The sequence below is a fragment of the Oncorhynchus nerka genome, linkage group LG22 (assembly GCF_034236695.1).
Source record: "Oncorhynchus nerka isolate Pitt River linkage group LG22, Oner_Uvic_2.0, whole genome shotgun sequence".
Classification (NCBI taxonomy): Eukaryota; Metazoa; Chordata; class Actinopteri; order Salmoniformes; family Salmonidae; genus Oncorhynchus; species Oncorhynchus nerka.
The window spans coordinates 38,095,092-38,114,084 of NC_088417.1; the positions used below are offsets into that span (position 1 = coordinate 38,095,092).

Sequence of the window (18,993 nt, forward strand, 5' to 3'; positions counted from 1 at the left end):
GCAGAGTTTGCTCACCATATAAGCATTGGTTTTGCATATCCAGATTTCCACGCCAAAGCAATTATCATGTGTCTTGATGAAATTGCCATTACTGTTTCACAGCAGAGGGCCAACCCAGTAAGCAAAATGACGTTGAAAATACGTCTAAAATACGTACTTTCCAGATGTTGAAGTTAAGTTCCTTTTAGGTTCTGAATGAAAGGTAAACATTTTAATTTTTTTAAAATAAAGTCTTTGGTGGACATTTTAGGGGTGTGAATGTTTAAATGTTTAAATGTTTTAATGAAATTGGGATCCTTCACGTTAAGAAAAATTCCTAACCGAAACAATGTCGTTGTTTTTTATTTTTTAAATCACAGTGCAGTTATCACAAAACACATTATTCTCTGTGTTTTAGCCTAACTAGGCTATCTAGGTATGGCGAAAGGTGTGTACTTTAAATTAAACCAGAGAGGAAGAGCCACATTTGAGGCTACTTGGTGAATTTGCCAGGCATACAAGACAAGAGATACATACTACCAAGACATACGGGCACACGGTTATTTCTGCCTGCCCCCTCCTCTCACTCCCTCATGGAAACCAAGGCACTTCTCAGGGCAGGCCTGGTTATCGCATCTTCTGGGACAATTTTAGCTAACCCTTTCCTAACCTTAACCTAATTCTCCCAACCTGCCACGTTAATTCTTCTAACCTGCCACGTTAATTCTCCTAACCTGCTGCATAAGTTCTCCTAACCTGCTACGAAAAGTCACTTATGCTAGCCTTGGTTTCCACTAACGCGATACAGCTTTGCGCTGGCTCACCTGCTCTTTGTCTTTGCTAACCACAAGGCACGGAAGTCAGTTCAACTAGTTTTGATTTACATTTGGTTGAGTTGTCAACTAACGTGAACGTGTAATTAATGAAAACATTTCAGCATGTCATTGGATTTAGGTTAAAAGTTTGGTGAAAAAAACCCGAAATACCCTTACATTGATGACTTTTTTCTAATCCATTCAGTTTTCCACATTCAACGTCATCATACAGATTATTTGGGTTGAAATGACATAGAAACAATGTTGATTCAACCAGTTTTTTCCCAGTGGGTAATGATACAAGTGTGTGTTCAGTCTTCAGTCTGTTGCGTGTAGAATATCCTACCCTAAAGTGCAATTCGGAAAGTATTCAGATCCCTTGACTTTTTCCACATTTTGTTAAGTTAAAGCCTTATACAAAAAATTATTAAAATGACCAAACCGGACAGAGCTTGAGAGGATCTGCAGAGAAGAATGGGAAAAACTCCCCAAATACAGGTGAATAAGACTCAAGGCTGTAATCGCTGCCACATGTGCTTCATCATAGTACTGAGTAAAGGGTCTGAATACTTATGTAAATTTGGTATTTCAGTTTATTATTATTTTCGTATAAATTTGATAAAAATTCTAAAAACCTGTTTTTGCTTTGTCATTATGGGGTATTGTGTGTAGATTAATGAGGGAAAAAAACAATTGAATCAATTTTAGATGTAACAAAATGTGGAAAAAGTTAAGGGGTCTGAATTACTTTCCAATTACACTGTAGATGTCTATGACTGGTTCAGATTTGGAATTAAATCTGATCCAATCATAAACGTCTATGTTTGGGCCAATCAAGGCCACTCTGGACCAGACTAAATCTGAACCATTTTTAAAAATGTAACTAGGCAAGTCAGTTAAGAACAAATTCTTATTTACAATGACAGCCTACTGGGGAACAGTGGGTTAACTGCTTGTTCAGGGGCAGAACGACAGATTTTGACCTTGTCAGCTCGGGGATTCAATCCAGCAATCTTTCAGTTACTGGCCCAACGCTCTAACCACTAGGCTACCACTAGGTTTACATTTGAGCCAAATCAAGGCCCGTCCAAACCGGACAAAATCTGAACCTAAGAATACGTTTAGACAGGCAGCCCAATTCTGATCGATCTTTTTTTCAATCGTTTGTCTTTTGACCAACCAGATCAGCTGTGAAGCATATCTGATGTGAAAAGACCTGCCGTGATTGGTCAAAATAACTGAATTGGGCTGCCTGTCTAAAAGCAGCCATAGATAGGTTCAGATTTGTGAACTTAGTTCAGTGTATCTGTGTGACTCCCAGTGTAGGAATTAGGACTGAAGTTGAAATAGTACATAAGTGGCATTGCTGAAAACACCAGGCCTGAGACTTTCTCTCCTCATCACATATTATCCTAATCAAGACATGGATGGTCTAGCATGGCTCCTCTGACACACCTGAAGAACTATTCTTTGCCTCCTTACCCCCTCACTCACCCCCTGAATCACGACACCATGCCCCTCCACCCCTCCCAGTGTTGGGTTCACCCTGCTCCGTGGTTCATGGGGGGTTTGCCTGTCTAGCCTTGGCGCTTAATGTTTAAGTATTGGGAGCGGCTACAGGGAGCAAATAAAACGTCTTTACAGACACTGTGACACACTAAGAGTTACAACCCCAGGTACTGTGATAGTGCAATCTCCATTGTAACTCAAAAGAAAAGCCTACAGGACATACAGTATCAATCCTTTCAATGCAAAGTACGACCAATGTTGTCTCCACGCTGAAAGGTTGATTGAATCGTGTTAAGTGATTCAAAGACATTTAGTACCAGTCAAAAGTTTGGACACACCTACTCATTCAAGGGTTTTTCTTTGTTTTTTAAAACTATTTTCTACATTGTAGATTAATAGTGAAGACATCAAAACTATGAAATAACATGTGGAATCATGTAGTAACCAAAACAGTGTTAAACAAATCAAAATATATTTTATATTTGAGGTTCTTCAAAGTAGCCACCCTTGGCCTTAATGACAGCTTTGCACACTCTTGGCATTCTCTCAACCAGCTTCAAGAGAAACGCTTTTCCAACAGTTCCCACATATGCTGAGCACTTGTTGGCTGCTTTTCCTTCACTCTGCTGTCTGACTCATCACAAACCATCTCAATTGCGTTGCGGTAGGGTGATTATGGAGGCCAGGTCATCTGATGCAGCACTCCATCCCTCTCCTTCTTGGTCAAATAGCCCTTACACAGCCTGGAGATTTGTTGGGTCATTGTCCTGTTGAAAAACAAATGATAGTCCCACTAAGCGCAAACCAGATGGGATGGCGTATCGCTGCAGAATGCTGGGGTAGCCACGCTGGTTAAGTGAGCCTTGAATTCTAAATAAATCACAGACAGTGTCACCAGCAAAGCACCCCCACACCATTGCACCTCCTCCTATATGCTTCATGGTGGGAACCACACATGTGGAGATCATCCCCTCACTTACTCTGCGTCTCACAAAGACACGGCGGTTGGATCCAAAAATCTCAAATTTGGACTCATCAGACCAAAGGACAGATTTCCACCGGTCTAATGTCCTTTGCTCGTGTTTCTTGGCCCAAGCAAGTCTCTTCTTCTTATTGGTGTTCCTTAGAAGTGGTTTCTTTGCAGCAATTTGACCATGAAGGCCTGATTCACACAGTCTCCTCTGAACAGTTGATGTTGAGATGTGTCTGTTACTTGAACTCTGTGAAGCATTTATTTGGGCTGCAATCCAAGGTGCAGTTAACTCTAATGAACTTATCCTCTGCAACAGAGGTAACTCTGGGTCTTGCGTTCCTGTGGCGGTCCTCATGAGAGCCAGTTTAATCATAGCGCTTGATGCTTTTTGCGACTGCAGTTCTTGAAATTTTCCGGATTGACTGGCCTTCATGTCTTAAAGTGATCATGGACTGTCGTTTCTCTTTGCTTATGTGAGCTGTTCTTGCCATAATATGGACTTGGTCTTTTACCAAATAGGGCTATCTTCTCTATACTAACCCTACCTTTCCACAACACAACTGATTGGCTCAAACAAAATAACTTTTAACAAGGCACAACTGTTAATTGAAATGAATTCCAGGTGACTACCTCATGAAGCTGGATGAGAGAATGCTGTCACGAATCCCGCTTCCTGAGTCTGTGTTTGCCTGTGTTTCTGTCCTGGAGTGTGTTTCCGGTGTCCTGGAACGCACCCTGTCTGGTTGCCGGGCGAATTAGCTTGTTGGGAGATCGCTGTTCACCCGCACCTGTATCCCATCAGTAATCTGCACACCTGTCCTGATCATCACCTCTCCCCTTCAAAAGCTCTGACCTGACATCCATTCCCTGCCGGATCGTTAGCCATGAACAGTATGTTGTGCCATAGTATCAGCCTCAAGTTGGATAGAATTTGTTTTTTGTTTTTTTTAACGTATTGCTTGCCTTAAACTTACCTCCGTTTGTTCTGTCTTCAGTTACTCACCCGGATCATTTACCCCATTCCCGCCTGGTCGTCGGAGAATTCCGCTACCCCATTGGATCCACCTATTTACTCCCATCAACTCACCACCGCTGCCCGCTACGCCACCTGGATATATCTACCCATTCACATTCACTTGTAAATAAATACTCACCTTCTTCCTACTCTCCTTGTCCTGGTCTGCTTCTGGGTTCGATTTTGAAAGAACGTGACAAATGCCAAGAGTGTACAAAGCTGTCATCAAGGCAAAGGGTGGCTACTTTGAAGAATCTCAAATAAAAAATATATTTTGATTTGTTTAACACTTTTTTTGGTTACTACGTAATTCCATATGTGTTTCATAGTTTTGATGTCTTCCCTATTATTCTACAATGTAGAAAATAGTTTTAAAAATAAAGCAGAACACTAAAACAAAGAATAAAATAACAGAACTATGGTCAGAACGTGACACAGAACCCTTGAATGAGTAGGTGTTCTAAAACTTTTGACTGGTACTGTAGATATAAAATAATTCCACCTGCAGAAAGGTTGTGGGATAACTGGCAAAGTGTGCCAGTTCCACCTTTACAGATTGTCAGAGGTTCAGGCCAGGATGAAAATCCTCAAGCCCTGAATCTGGACCTGCTATTTGAAACTATTAACCTTGTCCTTGGTGATGGTTTTCTATTGGGTCGAATAAAGGAACCTCCCTTTCCCTAACAAATCATAACAGAGAGTTTGTGTGTGTGTGTCTGTGTGTGATTATTCTGCAGCCTTAATCCATCAAACAGGATTTCAAAACCTTACATTATGAGAACTTAGAACAGTCACGAAGGACCAGCAAAAGCTCTGTTCAACCTCTTTATTTCTGCTTCGCCACATGCTTGGTTATCACTGCATTGGGCGAAATTATCCACCTGTTTTGACTCTATCAGATCAGAGGCAAATTGAGATCCTGCATGCCGGCTCCAACTGGTGAGGGGAACATGCTCAAACAGCCAGTGCTGTATTTGGGTATTTGACTACAGGTATGTCCCTGTAGTCAGTGGTGACCTGTCATTCAGGGAAGGTGGGGCTTAGAGACCCACATTTTTTGCCCCAAAAAATACAAAATACAAAATAAAATGTATATATATATATATATATATATATATATATATATATACACATAGAGTTACATTAGAAGTGCCCTTCCAAGAAGACTCAAGGTCATTGGCCACAGATAAAATTACGCCAAATCACGTTATTATCTACAGTAGCTTTGATTGGACTGATCATGTCAACTTCTTACATTCGAAATCTTAGCTAGCCGTCATCATCATGAATCAAGTTGACAATCTACCGGCAAATCCTTTTTCGTCCTTGTCATATGAAGATAGATAATGAAGATAAATTATACATAAAACGTATCGGTGCTCAGCGGCCATTGGACATAAACATTACACAACAAGTTAGAAATCGCAAATTCAACAATGAGTTGTTTGGAGGGAATCGGTGACAGTGGCTTACCGCAAGCATTGCAACTGGGAGGTCAGACTGGGAAGTCAGACTGGGAAAACACGTTTTGAACGGTCATCCAACTCGCAATTGTAAATATTTTTCTTTGCTGACAAAATTTGCCAACGAAGGACCGCCGCGCACAACAAGGTGAGTCCTAAAATGTCTTACATGTTACTGCATCAATTATATAATACGCCAGGGAGATATGGTCAGCTGAATGAATTGTTTCGCTGCCAGACAAGGCTCCGCTGATAGCCAGGTGTAGCAGTGGTAAGGATTCACTCCATGGTGCTGAAAAGAAAGCTCTGCTGTTGGGACAGCTTTATGTAGGCCCTAACAGTTTGGAGGGCACCGTTTGTCGCCGTTATAGTGCAATTAATGTATTGTTTAGTGTTGTGTTGTGGCATTGCTGGCATGCATCTAAAGAAAATTGGGGAGGAGTTTGCCCCACCAAGATTTACATGCTAACATCGCCACTGCCTGTAGTCACCTGGAAGAGAGATCTATGGCCGCAGAGAGAACTGACGAGTCATCCCTCTCACTACTTCTCACAGTGTATTATCCATCACATGCAACAGGCCCTGCGGCGCTACACAATTTATAATGCCCTCAATCCCTCCTTAATGATTTCATCAAACAACTCTCAATGTTGCTGTGTCACTCCCGGTAGCAGTAAGCATGGCATTCTGCTACTGCTCTGCTGTCCCTGGTGAATATGTTCTACTATTTATGAGAGCTGTCTCTAAATGGGGTAGTCTCTACCGCTGTATAAATATTATGCTGCTGAGGTTCTGCCCCAGTGTTCAGATCATCCAGATATCTCACGCCGCCTCCCCCATTTCTACCACCACCACCCCCTGTCCATGGCCTCGGGATAGGGTGTAGTTGCCCATAGATGCTGATCTTGTGTCAGTTTTGCGCTTCCCACCACTAATGGTTAAGGTTAGGATTGGGGGAGGGGAAGCTGATCCTAGATCTGTACCTAGGGGAAACTCCATCCTGGAAGCCATGGCCATGGCCACATGGTGCTGTGTCGATCCCGGAGAAGAGATGTTGGGCTGGGCTGTGTTCTTGTTGTCAGCTGTGCTTCCAGTGGACTGGTTGGTTCCCTCGGAGCCCAGGCAGCAGCACAGCCTCCTAGTCGTCTGTACAGGTTGCATTATTTATGGCCTTCAGTCTGCATTATTTACATTGCTTACCATTTTTACATGTTACACATTTACAAGGAGGCCTTTTTCTCTTCTCCTCGTGTGATTGACGTAATGTACCCTTTTGGTTCGACGGTCGGTGGTACAAAGCGCAACGTCACGGCGTCAGCTACCAGGGTGGATGTGGTGGTGGAGTCTGAGGGTGAGGGCTTCACCTGACCTCACCAATCCCCACCACACCATGCGTCTGTCCCTGTGGTTTTGAGGTACCTGGGTGGCATCACTGGAATGCCTGCCTAGGTCTATATCTCAGAGTAATGATACCTGAACTCCTGTTCGCTGCCTGTGACCTCAGCCCAAACACTGCCCTTGGTTTTGGAACGTCTTCTGCAGCTGTAGGCTCGTCCTCCCTGTGTTTACCCGGGACTTTCATGTTGACGGCTGCTGAAATGTGTCTACTGCCAAGACGACTGAGATTCTCTTGTCACTCTGCAAACAAATAACACAGAGGCATTTCAAGGATGTGCATGCGCACAGCTATACGTAGCTAATCATGTCATTTTTTCCCCCGCTCACTGAAGAGGGGGACTCTCGGTTTGACCTGGCGCTCTGCCAGTTACGCTGGTCATCTTTTGGCAAGGGCCTCATCACGTTCCTGGGCACACTAAGCGGTAGGTAGCTTCACCTGCCCTGACTGAGCTGGCATGAGCCACTGGCACATTGTTGGCAGTGCTGGAGGTCAGCCAGAGCAGGTTTTAATTAGACCTAACCCATCTCTCCTGTGGTTGGCAGGATCTCCCCCATCTCATGTGCCACACAACCGTGGTGAATGTGGGAAAAGCAAAGCACAAGCAAGACCTACAGGCCTATTCTAGCATGCAAATAAAGGTTAATCTGAACTATTCATATTTCTGCAATATCACTATGATATTGAATCCCAATGTTAACCAATAGTTCACTCTGGACACGTTATGTAATAACACAAAATATGATTTATATTTATAGACATTTGAATGAATAATCTCCAAATGATAAGTAATCCATTGTTTGTTCGACCCAAATCAGCACCTCCTTACTTAACAAAGGGTTTTGTGATTACATACAAAGCTCCTCCCAATCGACTTTTCTTCAACCAAGCCTTGGATTCTTTCTGTGTTGCTTATGTATGTAGTAATATACATATATCAGTGCAAGAAAATAATATTACCTTTATAGTGGTCATTCACCGTGGCAGTATCCTGGCAAGATTTTCAAGGCCTCTCCCAATGTTTTATATTGTGCCAGACCAGAGTGGTTCACTCATTGATACATCACAGACAAGGCTTTCATTAAGATGTACCCATAAAATAGTGATTAAAGCCATTTAAAAAGAGCACCATCTATGTGAAACTCAGATATGGTCTGCAATACAGGATAAAATTGTCACCGATGAACACTGGAGTTTTGGTCATCTCTAGAAGCATCCAATGGAAGACAACAAATCATTATCTGCAAAGGGGCCTGCTAGAAAAAGGCCTGGCCATGGAGGAGCAGAAGCAGAGCATTAATATGTCTCCCAAGACAAACAGCCACCATCTTTGAGAGCGGTCCTGCAAACATGTGAAGACAAGAGAAAGTAAGACAATTAACGCACATACCTCGCCTGCTGCTATGGACCAGTGAATACAGTGGTTACCATGACTTAATCTGTCAATGAAGTGGACTTTGGGGGACAAGCTTTGTGGTCTGATCCCTGGCCCAAACAGACAGCAGCACGTTTGTGTACACTTGACAAGCCAATTCCAATAACCAATGGCCCAGGATTGGAAGGAAGGAGAGGCCTGGGATAACACCCTCAGAACACCCTACGTCCCCCCCCCCCAAAAAAAAAACATCATTCAAACCAGGACACCCTTTTGTGCCTGTCTGATTTTATCCATGTTTTGGATTATGGTTCCATTGACTTTGGGGGATTTATTAAGATAGGCCTAAACATAATTTTATTCCATACTAGGATGTTACTAGTTTGGAGTAAGGGTGAAATAGGATTTTTTCAACGTGTTTGTTGCTAAGGAATTCCCCTAGATCTAAGGCTAATAATCTGAACCTGTATTTACAGGCCTACTCTTCCACACAACGTAGGTGTACTGTAACAATGTAAATGTAATTCAACATTTGTATTAACAAGTGTGACAAAGTAAAAGAAAAGTATTTGTTAGTGTTAGAATTTGTGTGTCCACGTGGTTTGAAAGTGGCGTTCCACTTATTACCTTTTGGCGAATTTTGGAAAGGCGCACCGAGAGCGCGCATTACGCATGCAGCATTAACATACAATTCGAGTTTGAGTTAGACGTCATTGGTCAGTTTTGTCCATTTCAAATAAACTTGCTTCTATGCGACGCTGTATCTTAAAGAACAATTGGACGGTGGCGCTAAAGCGTGACATGCATCCACATAGGCTATGTGTGCGCCATGGTATATGGCAGTGTCATGCGCATTTATATTTTTCATGTATTTTTATGCAAGCAAATAAACGCAAGGATTTTCACATCTACTGACATATCATATACGGCCATGGGATGTACTCTTTTGATGCAATCTCAGACTGAAACGCAATGTGTCCTGCTACTTTCTGTTCAGACTGAAAATTGATCTACAATACTAAAACTAGTATAACGGGTATCATGCCCGAGTCCAATTATTTATTCAACTGACATTTGGACATAGTTTAGCCTAAATTATATTCTGTATCATATTTTTTTCCCCTGACCCGTCTAATTTCCAATCCGTGATTCACCCATTCACCCAGTTACGCACTGAGTAAATGATACATACGAGAAGCAATAATACTGGGCTATATGGTTAACTAATTGTACAACTTTTTGACAACTTTCGGCTTATTCATGGAGCCTATCGACCCAGACGCTCTAAATGTAGACTCTTACATAGTGAAAAACTCCCAGAGTCAGAGACATGCATGTCCATGGGCATCCGTGCGCGCACACGCATTTTCATGCTATTTCCCATGAGTGTGAAGTCAATATGTACCTAAGTAATAATTCTAATAATTCTAGACACAACATTCGAATCACCCACACTAAGTCACATAACATAACAACATAAGCCTATAGGCTACGAGTTGGGTTTTTCCTCAACTGGGAATCGTTTTAGGAACAGAGAGAGAAAAGGTGTAATTTATGTTTTCCCATGGAGTGCAGTCCCTCCCCTAAACCCACCCTTCAGGTGGAAAAAATCTTTAAAGATTTTTTTTACTCTTTTGTGTGATAACATCAGATGGGTTTGTCTAGGCGAACCAATCAGGTCCCTCCCCTGCCATAGATCGGAGCTATAATACATAGCAGTAAACGCGGTCTGCTCGCACAAGCGGCTGTAGCTCGACTGCGCAGAGATTCCGTTGTTAATTTTCTCACTTTTTACCCAAGCAGCAACGTCTCTCCTTCGATGTGTTCCGTTATCATTTTGCAGAGGCGTTCATTTCCGCACCTGCCACGGTAGTGATCGGGGGGCACCGTAGCCTACAGACGAACTAGAGGAGGAGACAAGGACATTGTGGAAGCAGCGGCGCGAGAGGGAGGAGAAATATAGAAACAAACGGCCGCTGGTTGATAACACACTGAGGCTCCGAGTCATTTAGATTTTATGGACGAAATGCTGCTGTTGACGAGAATCGTTCTGGTCGGGTTGATCTGCTTGTCCTTGTCCGTGTCCTCTGGGATGGGCTGTGGACCGGGCAGGGGCTACGGTAGGAGAAGACATCCGAAGAAGCTGACACCTCTTGCGTACAAACAGTTCATCCCAAACGTCGCGGAGAAGACCCTAGGGGCCAGTGGCAGATACGAAGGGAAGATCACGCGGAACTCCGAGCGATTTAAAGAACTGACTCCCAATTACAATACTGACATTATCTTTAAGGATGAAGAGAACACCGGTGCGGACCGGCTCATGACTCAGGTAAAAATGAACCTTTTGAATGCCTCGCATCATTTAGGACACTGTGTAACATAACCTTTCACATTGGATGCAGATTGCGCACCACAAACAAATTCATATACATATTTAAGTCTCAAATCTGTTTTGTTTTTTAGTAGATTTTTAGTAGATGTGTGAAAAGGTTTTGCACTTTTGATTAGGTCCTGCATGGGTAAGGCTTTCATAATCAAACCAGAGACATGACATAGGCCTGCTGGCAGACAAGTGGGACACTCGGCCTTCATGATTGTGGCAGTTTATTTGCAATATTTATGTGGTCCTCTCATATCTATATTTGTATCAAGGCCTTGTGCAGACGCACATCGGTTGTCTATGCAATACTATAGCATTTGGATATTCCGCAATTGCACCTTTAAGAGTTAGATTTCATCTCGTTTTAAATCTTTAATTTCAGTCATCTGATTTGGCATATGACTAAAACAGTGGCCTTATGTATGCATGGTTGGCGCATTCAGACATTTTCTTGCATACTGTTATTCACCATCTATCAGCATAGTGTTTATCGGCCCATGAAGACATTGACATTTCTTTGAGAATGTTCTGAACACTATCACTACTTAAAAAATGGGTTGGGACGCGGCCAATTAGTGCAATGATATAGCAAGCTGCACCGACTGCGCCTCCGGTAATGCATTTGTTTTGGAAAGGCAGCATTAGTGGCAAACAAGCATTGTACTTTCTGTGAATCAGATTTCCCTCTGTCGAATCCTTGTCTGTGATTTCTTTATACGATTTTGGGTGGCTATCTTGCATGCATTGTCCATAAAAAAATATCGGTCAGAAATGCAGTCTGGGCAGCATGTCTCTCACCTATGGGGTTACTTGATTTCCGCCAGCTGTTAGCCTATATTGGGGGTCTGTTGCACGTATTTTGCAAATGCTGTGTTACAATTTTAATAAGAACGTCTATTACTTCCGTCCGGCCACCTAAAAATGCCACTGAACCTGAAGGAGTGTGATGATGGAGGCGCGCGCCAGACTCCCTGAACCGTATACCGCGACATGGGCACGAGCTTAGATTAAATATTCACCCAGCCCTGCGTGCAGTCTCAACATATCTCTAAACGCTCCCTTCCCTTCCTCTAATATAGCCTATACGTTATCACACTTCAAATGGAGGCTAGAGTGAGAGATATAACCTTCTACTCTGTCTATAGCCCTCCGGCCACTGCCAGTTAAAGATGTGGTTGAACAGGGAATTGTGCCAAAGACTCCACTTTTTGACACACTGTGCGCTTTCATCTCCATTTACCGTCCTTCTTTATTGGGCTGAAAGTAGAGGATGTATGTTGGTTTTATGTTATCACCGCATAAAAAAAATGCGCCAAACCATTTACAAAAAGAACAACAAATTAATAGCAAAATAAGCTCACTGTTTTATGCTTTGTGCTAGACTATAATTCATAGAAAGGTGAAATATTTCAAATATTACATATTTGCTATAGATATAGACCAGGCAAGGCAAAAGGAGGCTCATAGACAAACATCCCCGTGGGAATATGCCCCCTCCCTCCATTCATTTAACACGACCTGACATCCAGCCTACATTATGGGGGAGCATTTGAACTTATGACCTTTAGTCAATGAGAAGAGGACGCATAAACAAAGTTCAAAACATGTATTAAGTATGGAGTACTTAAACTATGTGTTATTTAGTGGCGCACTGCGTAGCCCCAACGACGAGATGCACCTGCAACCACGTCATGAGTTAGAGAGATAGTTACAGCCTACAAACGTAGTATCTGAATAATATGAAGAGCTAATGGTTATCATCTAGAACATGTTTGCCATCTTCTATATGGTATGGTTGTTGTGCGTAAAGGTCAATCCAGTGGGCTTGGGGAAGGCGCTGGCGCACTGTGGGTGCACAGGTGCACTGGAAGTTGTAAACTATGGGATGGATTCGTAGCTGGAATAGAGCTCAGTCTCTCAATTGTTTAAAACAAAGTGCAATTTCAATGGAGATTAGACGTCTGTCTGTTGTGGTTCCCGAATGTAAATCATACTCCATTTAAAGTTACGACTATAAAAGCGTGATGTCCTCTTGGCTGTTCCAACTCATTTTGAGTAAGCGGGTTAACCAAGCAGCCCCCTAACAACTACAAAGACAGTTCGTCTCGGGGAAAGTTAACGAGGTCGTCGCTTTACAGACATTTTTAGCGCACAGTCCTGGACGTTTCTGTCGCGAATAAAAACGTCACATGGTCGTCTGTAGCGAACACAGCTTAATGGGAACTGAATATAGCCCCACAAACGAAGCGAAATTGAGACGGACCAGCGGGTTGTTTGCACTGACAGGTACATGATAAGTGTTTCCTCTAACCAATTCATTTGTGAGAAGATTAAGAGGCAGACTGCGGGCGAGGCTTGTTGAAAAACTTTTAGTCTGAGGACAAAGCGCCAGCGGAGGGATCCTGCTGGGCTTCACGGTGGTTGAACAGAATTTGGCTGGATTTGCGGCACACGACCCAATGAATTAATAAATAGTTTAGGCTTCACGGCTCTTGGCTCCGGCAGTCCTACTCAGAATGTGCAGGAAAGGGTTTTGGCATGGTCCCTTTGCATTTTTTTTACCCACTGCCTGCTACAAGTGCGAGTATATTGTTGGTTTGTTTTGACGTCTCGCAGGAAAGACAGGTTAGGCTAATTGCGATATCACTGGTAGGCTAGCCATATGACCAGCATTTGGGGATCCTTACCAACAAACCAAAGAGGATGGAAAGTGGTGGCCCATGCTAGGGATGTGGTGTGTGTGTGTGTGTGGGGGGGGGGGGGCTTACTTGCTCTATACAGATAGTTAGCCCTTTAGGGAAGAAAACCAAACCACCTCCAGTTGAGTAGTCCTGTCACGTCCCAAGAACTTGCCGGACAAGAATAATGAAACGTTCCCTCTGGTTGCGGTGAAAAGACTCTTTGTAATGTTTTATTTGACATATTGGTTAAGTGTCGAGAAGAGTTGTCCTGGAGAAGGCCAAGCATCTCCACTAAGGGTCCCTAGATAGGTTAGGAAGTGTGACGTTCCAATTATAAGATAACTGTTTTATAACTCAGTTATTCCTGAAGATTATACTCAATATCAGTTATTTATTCAAATAAAACACGTCTTACTAAAGACTCTTGCTTTCAATAGAGTTATATATATATATTTTTCAATTCCGATGAATTTCAAACATGTCATTAATTCCAGCATTTTGTTACATTTGACAGGGTCTATCACGTTGTAGCATATTGGGAGAGAGTACAAATAGGCCATTGAGTGGTCGCATCATTCCAAGGACCAAATCTATATGTTTTAGGCCAGTGAAGCGAATGCAATGCCTTATCAATTTTTTATCACACGCTTCTCTATCTGACATTGTGCCCTCGGACTCTGCTCTTCACACATAATATTAAAGCTTATTCAAACAAACCATTCACATTGTTGTATGTAGGCATATATCCAATCACATCCCTATTTAGACCAATAGATGGAGGATCACCAGTGTGGAATATTCAGCTTCACCAGATGTAATGGGATGTGAAATGTTAACTATTTGAGTGATTTGTGTTATGTAATCCATAAACCAATAGGGAGGTGGGGGTGTGTGTTCCTTGTTTCAGATCATAAATCCTGGTCTCTGGTCCACAAAGTGCAGATATGAAGACGAACTATATAATGTCAACTCTATAGGAAAACTGTTTTGGCCACCAATAATGCATCTACAAAATCACAATACCTTCAGGCTTGTGAATTAAGTTTAAGATCAAGAGCCAATGAATGAATGAATATACGCTGTCTGGAACATAACACTTAAATATCATATATCAAATATGAGCCTAATGTCGTCTTACTACCCAGGCATGATATAGCCTACAGGAAGGTATTGGCATCTGGTGAGCATGATTAGTGAATTTGATCTATCTTAATAGACGACTAACTGTTCCATGTCCCTTCCCCCAGAGATGTAAAGACAAGCTGAACTCCCTGGCGATCTCTGTCATGAACCAGTGGCCAGGGGTAAAGCTCCGCGTCACCGAAGGCTGGGACGAGGATGGGCACCATTTCGAAGAGTCGCTACACTACGAGGGAAGGGCAGTGGATATCACGACCTCCGATAGAGACAAGAGCAAATACGGCACGCTGTCCAGACTAGCAGTGGAGGCTGGGTTCGACTGGGTCTACTACGAGTCCAAGGCCCACATCCACTGTTCTGTCAAAGCAGGTAGGGTGTCAAGTCAAAAAGATGTTGGTAGCCATCACTGACATCAAAACGAATGTGAATATAATATCTTGGAAAACGTGATAACGTTTCCCGCCTCATGTTGATTATACATTTTTTTTACAATATAGTCTACTCCAGCTGGATAATGAATTAACATATACTATTGGGATGAAATAAACAACTATGATCTTATTTGATGCTATCTCGTTAGGAAACCCCCTTCTAGTTCAGAATTCCACACAATGTGTCCTCTCGCTATTCTCGTTATTAACACTCGTTATGTCGTGGTCTTTTATCCTTTCATATCCATATTTAATATATAGATGTATATGTATTTCATAGTAGTTGTCTTATTTATATGGGTATTTGCTGCTTGTTCATTGTTAATGCATATCATCTATTTTATGATCTTATATCGCCCCACACTGTCTCTTCGATGGAACCACGACCATTTATTACACAGAACATATTCCCACACTCATAAAATGTCATTGCATATATGGAAAAAAAAGTATTTTCATTCAACTGATAGGCTATGGAATTCAAAATCACTGCACGTCAATAGAAGGCCATTTGAGTTTAACTAAATACATTACATGTTTAGATGTGTTGATTTGTATTATTTGTCGATCGAAATCATCTATTCTAAGCCTATGTTTGCGTCAGTGTTGGCCGTCAAAAATGTGTAGCCTAATGAATTTGACCAAAATAGGCCTACTTTAGACAAATCTTTTGGGTTAAAATCATCTCTTGATTTTCCTAAAAACCTTATGGAAATCAACGTAGGCCTATTCTACCTCGTGGAGCGCATATTCGTTTAGAATTGAATGGAAAATCTTATATTTAAAATGCAACACACACGTGTTGAGATCATATAGTCCGTGTCATTAGGGGTCATGTGACTTTACCAAAGGGATTTGGACTTAGCAACGTTGAATTCGTTAGGGGCAAATCTGGTTTTCAATTGTCACCTTATTTCATGCCTCGGAATCTTAAAAGAAGATTAGATGCATAAATTCAGAGAGGGACGGTTCTATTCCGTGGATGTGTGTGTTTACTGACTGTGATCCTGGAGATCGGAATGTGAAGAGTTCTCCCAGTCCCAAGACCCGAATTATTGTCATCAAGATTGACAACAAAGCAGGGGAGATGTGGTAAAAAGAAGGGACATTGATGTTGGTCGACTGCAAGCATTTAGAGTCTGGGTCCTCATTTAAATTCAAATCTACATCTTGAGAGGCTTGGAAAAGTGGCTCCACTGGGTAAATAGTGTTTGCGGCGCTCTTGTTTTTTTTTCTGAGTAGGCTATGTGTGTGAATTGTCACGTAGAGGTTTCTGCACCTGAGCAAATATGGGAAGAGTAGCTGGGAAAGGCGTAAATGTTCTTTTCCAAGAGTGGCTCTGTCCACAAGCTGATTTAGAATGACAATGTCAGCTCTTTATTGGTTTTTAATTAACGTTAGAGGAGCCAGGGCTCTCGGTTTTCTCAACTCACACAATGAGAAGCAACCAATACGGTTTTTTGTGAAGGAGTTCCACATTATGCCAAATGAAAGCATATGGCACCATGTTTTATATGCGGGAACATACAATGCAATATCTATGATGAAAAGTTAAAATTCGTTTTAATGAGAGATATGGACCAAAATCAGCATTTTCATTCCTCTTTTCTTTAAAACGTGTGGATATAGCCAATAAAGCTTATATGTGACAGTGGTTCATTCATAGACCTATAGGCACAAAACGTGTCCTGCTTTCACGGGGAGATAAAATAGCCTAGTATATGGATATACTGTATTTTTACAATCATATTCACCATCACTAATACAATATTTTATTTCAACAGAAAACTCAGTTGCTGCCAAATCAGGCGGCTGCTTCCCAGGCACTGCTTCGGTGACTCTCAAAGATGGAAGCAGGAAGGCAGTGAAAGACCTCAGAGTTGGCGACAAAGTGCTAGGTGCCAACAGTGATGGGGACCTCGCATACAGCGATTTCATCATGTTCATGGACCAGGACTCGTCAACTAGACGAGTATTTTATGTGATAGAGACTAAAGAACCGGCTCAGAAAATTACCCTTACTGCTGCACATCTCCTCTTCGTGGTCAACAACTCAACGGATGATCTCCACAGCATGTCAGCAGTATTTGCGAGCGAAGTCAAACCTGGACAAAAGGTGGTTGTCTTTGATGATTTGCATAACCAACTGAAGTCGGTCACCGTGGGACGGATTTACATGGAGGAGCACGAGGGGTCCTTTGCGCCCGTGACTGTTCAAGGAACCATCGTTGTTGATCAGGTGCTTGCGTCATGTTACGCGGTAATTGAAGACCACAATCTAGCGCACTGGGCGATGGCACCTGTCAGACTGAGCTACTGGCTGTCCTCGTTGCTATCCCCGAAAGACTACTCCATGCCCAACGCCACCTTACATGAGGACGGGGTGCACTGGTACTCCAAAATTCTATATCAATTAGGAACGTGGCTCTTGGATAGCCACGCGCTTCACCCACTGGGGATGTCAATAAACTCGAGTTGAAGCAAAGCAAAATAAGACAATAAACAATAGTAGAATGAAAAATACAAAGCCCCCAGCGAAGTTGGGATATTTATTTCAGTGACTTGTACATGTGTGTCCCTTTTAAAGAATGAATGGAGCCTTAAAAGTTTTCTTTGAATAATTTATTCTCATGTGAACTGGCTGGTATCACACGGATGGATCCTAAAACGGTGTGACCAGCAAAATTGTGCAGAATCTATTTTTGTATATCTCAAAGTAAACCACAAAGAAAAAGAAGACCATGTTAAAAGGAGAAAACTTATTGACAGGTTGCAATGTTCTGTGCATATTATGTGCAACTGACTGATATATTTTGGGGATAAACAAACTTCGTGGGGGTCCATAAATTATATTTTTATACACAGAATTGTAAATTTGATTTTGACAGATCGTTACCGAATCACATTTCGTTATTTGAAATAGTGTTAGATACGAGAATATATTTTAATTTAAATAGTTGGGAAAAGTCTTGGAAATCTTGTATTGTTTTGTTTATTAAGAATTGTATTATTTTGGAAACGTTTCATTTAAATTGTCAGATTGGGACAGATATTCTGCCTCGTATAATTATTTCCTCAGCTTTTGTTGTATTTCTTTTTTCAATTTTTCTTTTAGAAAATTTGAAATGCACATTCTGACAATTCAGTAACAGTTTAAGTAGTACAGAACAAAACGTTTCGTTGAATAAATTAAAAAAGTAACTCCTGTAAATGTACTAAAATGTATTTTTCTTTTCATATTTTGTAATAGGGAAATAGTTTTATAGAAATAACATGCGGCAGATGCACAGTTTGGATAGTATATAATAGCGTTCAAGTTAACTTTCATAACAGGGCGATGTGTCAAAAATGTCTAGAGTTTATTATTTATATGTTTATTACAAAATGAGATAAAGAAAATATTCAAACCTGCAGTTGTTACATGTCTTTTTCCAGTAGCTCTTGTAAATTGACATTCTGGGTCCATAAGAGAACCTAAAGACTATCAAAATGAAATGAATATTAGTTCTACTCAAATCTAGAATTCGAAATGCTGCTTCAATTGCATAACTTTGGCGCAAATCTCATTCTGACACCAATGCATTTATACACTTCCAGTTAATCGCATTTTTGACTCAACCCATAGAATAGTTCTATATAGCTATGAATTACGTTGAATTTCTTCTCAAAATTAAATGTGAAGTTTAACATATTGAGGTAAAAGTGCAGGGATTCCTCTGCTTTGAACGGCCCAATGTCTGCTTGCGAAATGTAGAGACTCCATGTCACATTTAACGAGGTTAGCCTTTCGCAAATAACTTCTGAAAAACGTGCAGACAGATTAAACAGAACCGTGT

At 41.7% G+C, this 18,993-nt stretch overlaps 1 protein-coding gene and 1 pseudogene across 1 annotated transcript; one reads left to right on the forward strand and one right to left on the reverse strand.

The window, feature by feature from the left end:
- The window catches only part of LOC135563702 (RING finger protein 32-like), a 103,075-nt pseudogene extending 96,160 nt beyond the window's left edge, over positions 1-6,915 (reverse strand).
- Positions 6,916-10,238: 3,323 nt separating this feature from the next.
- Positions 10,239-18,570, forward strand: LOC115105141 (sonic hedgehog protein-like). The gene is made up of 3 exons (XM_029626788.2): positions 10,239-10,854; positions 14,834-15,095; positions 16,942-18,570. The coding sequence occupies exons 1-3, from the start codon at positions 10,543-10,545 to the stop codon at positions 17,634-17,636; spliced, it is 1,269 nt and encodes a 422-aa protein (XP_029482648.1). The 5' UTR covers positions 10,239-10,542; the 3' UTR covers positions 17,637-18,570.
- Positions 18,571-18,993: the final 423 nt, after the last annotated feature.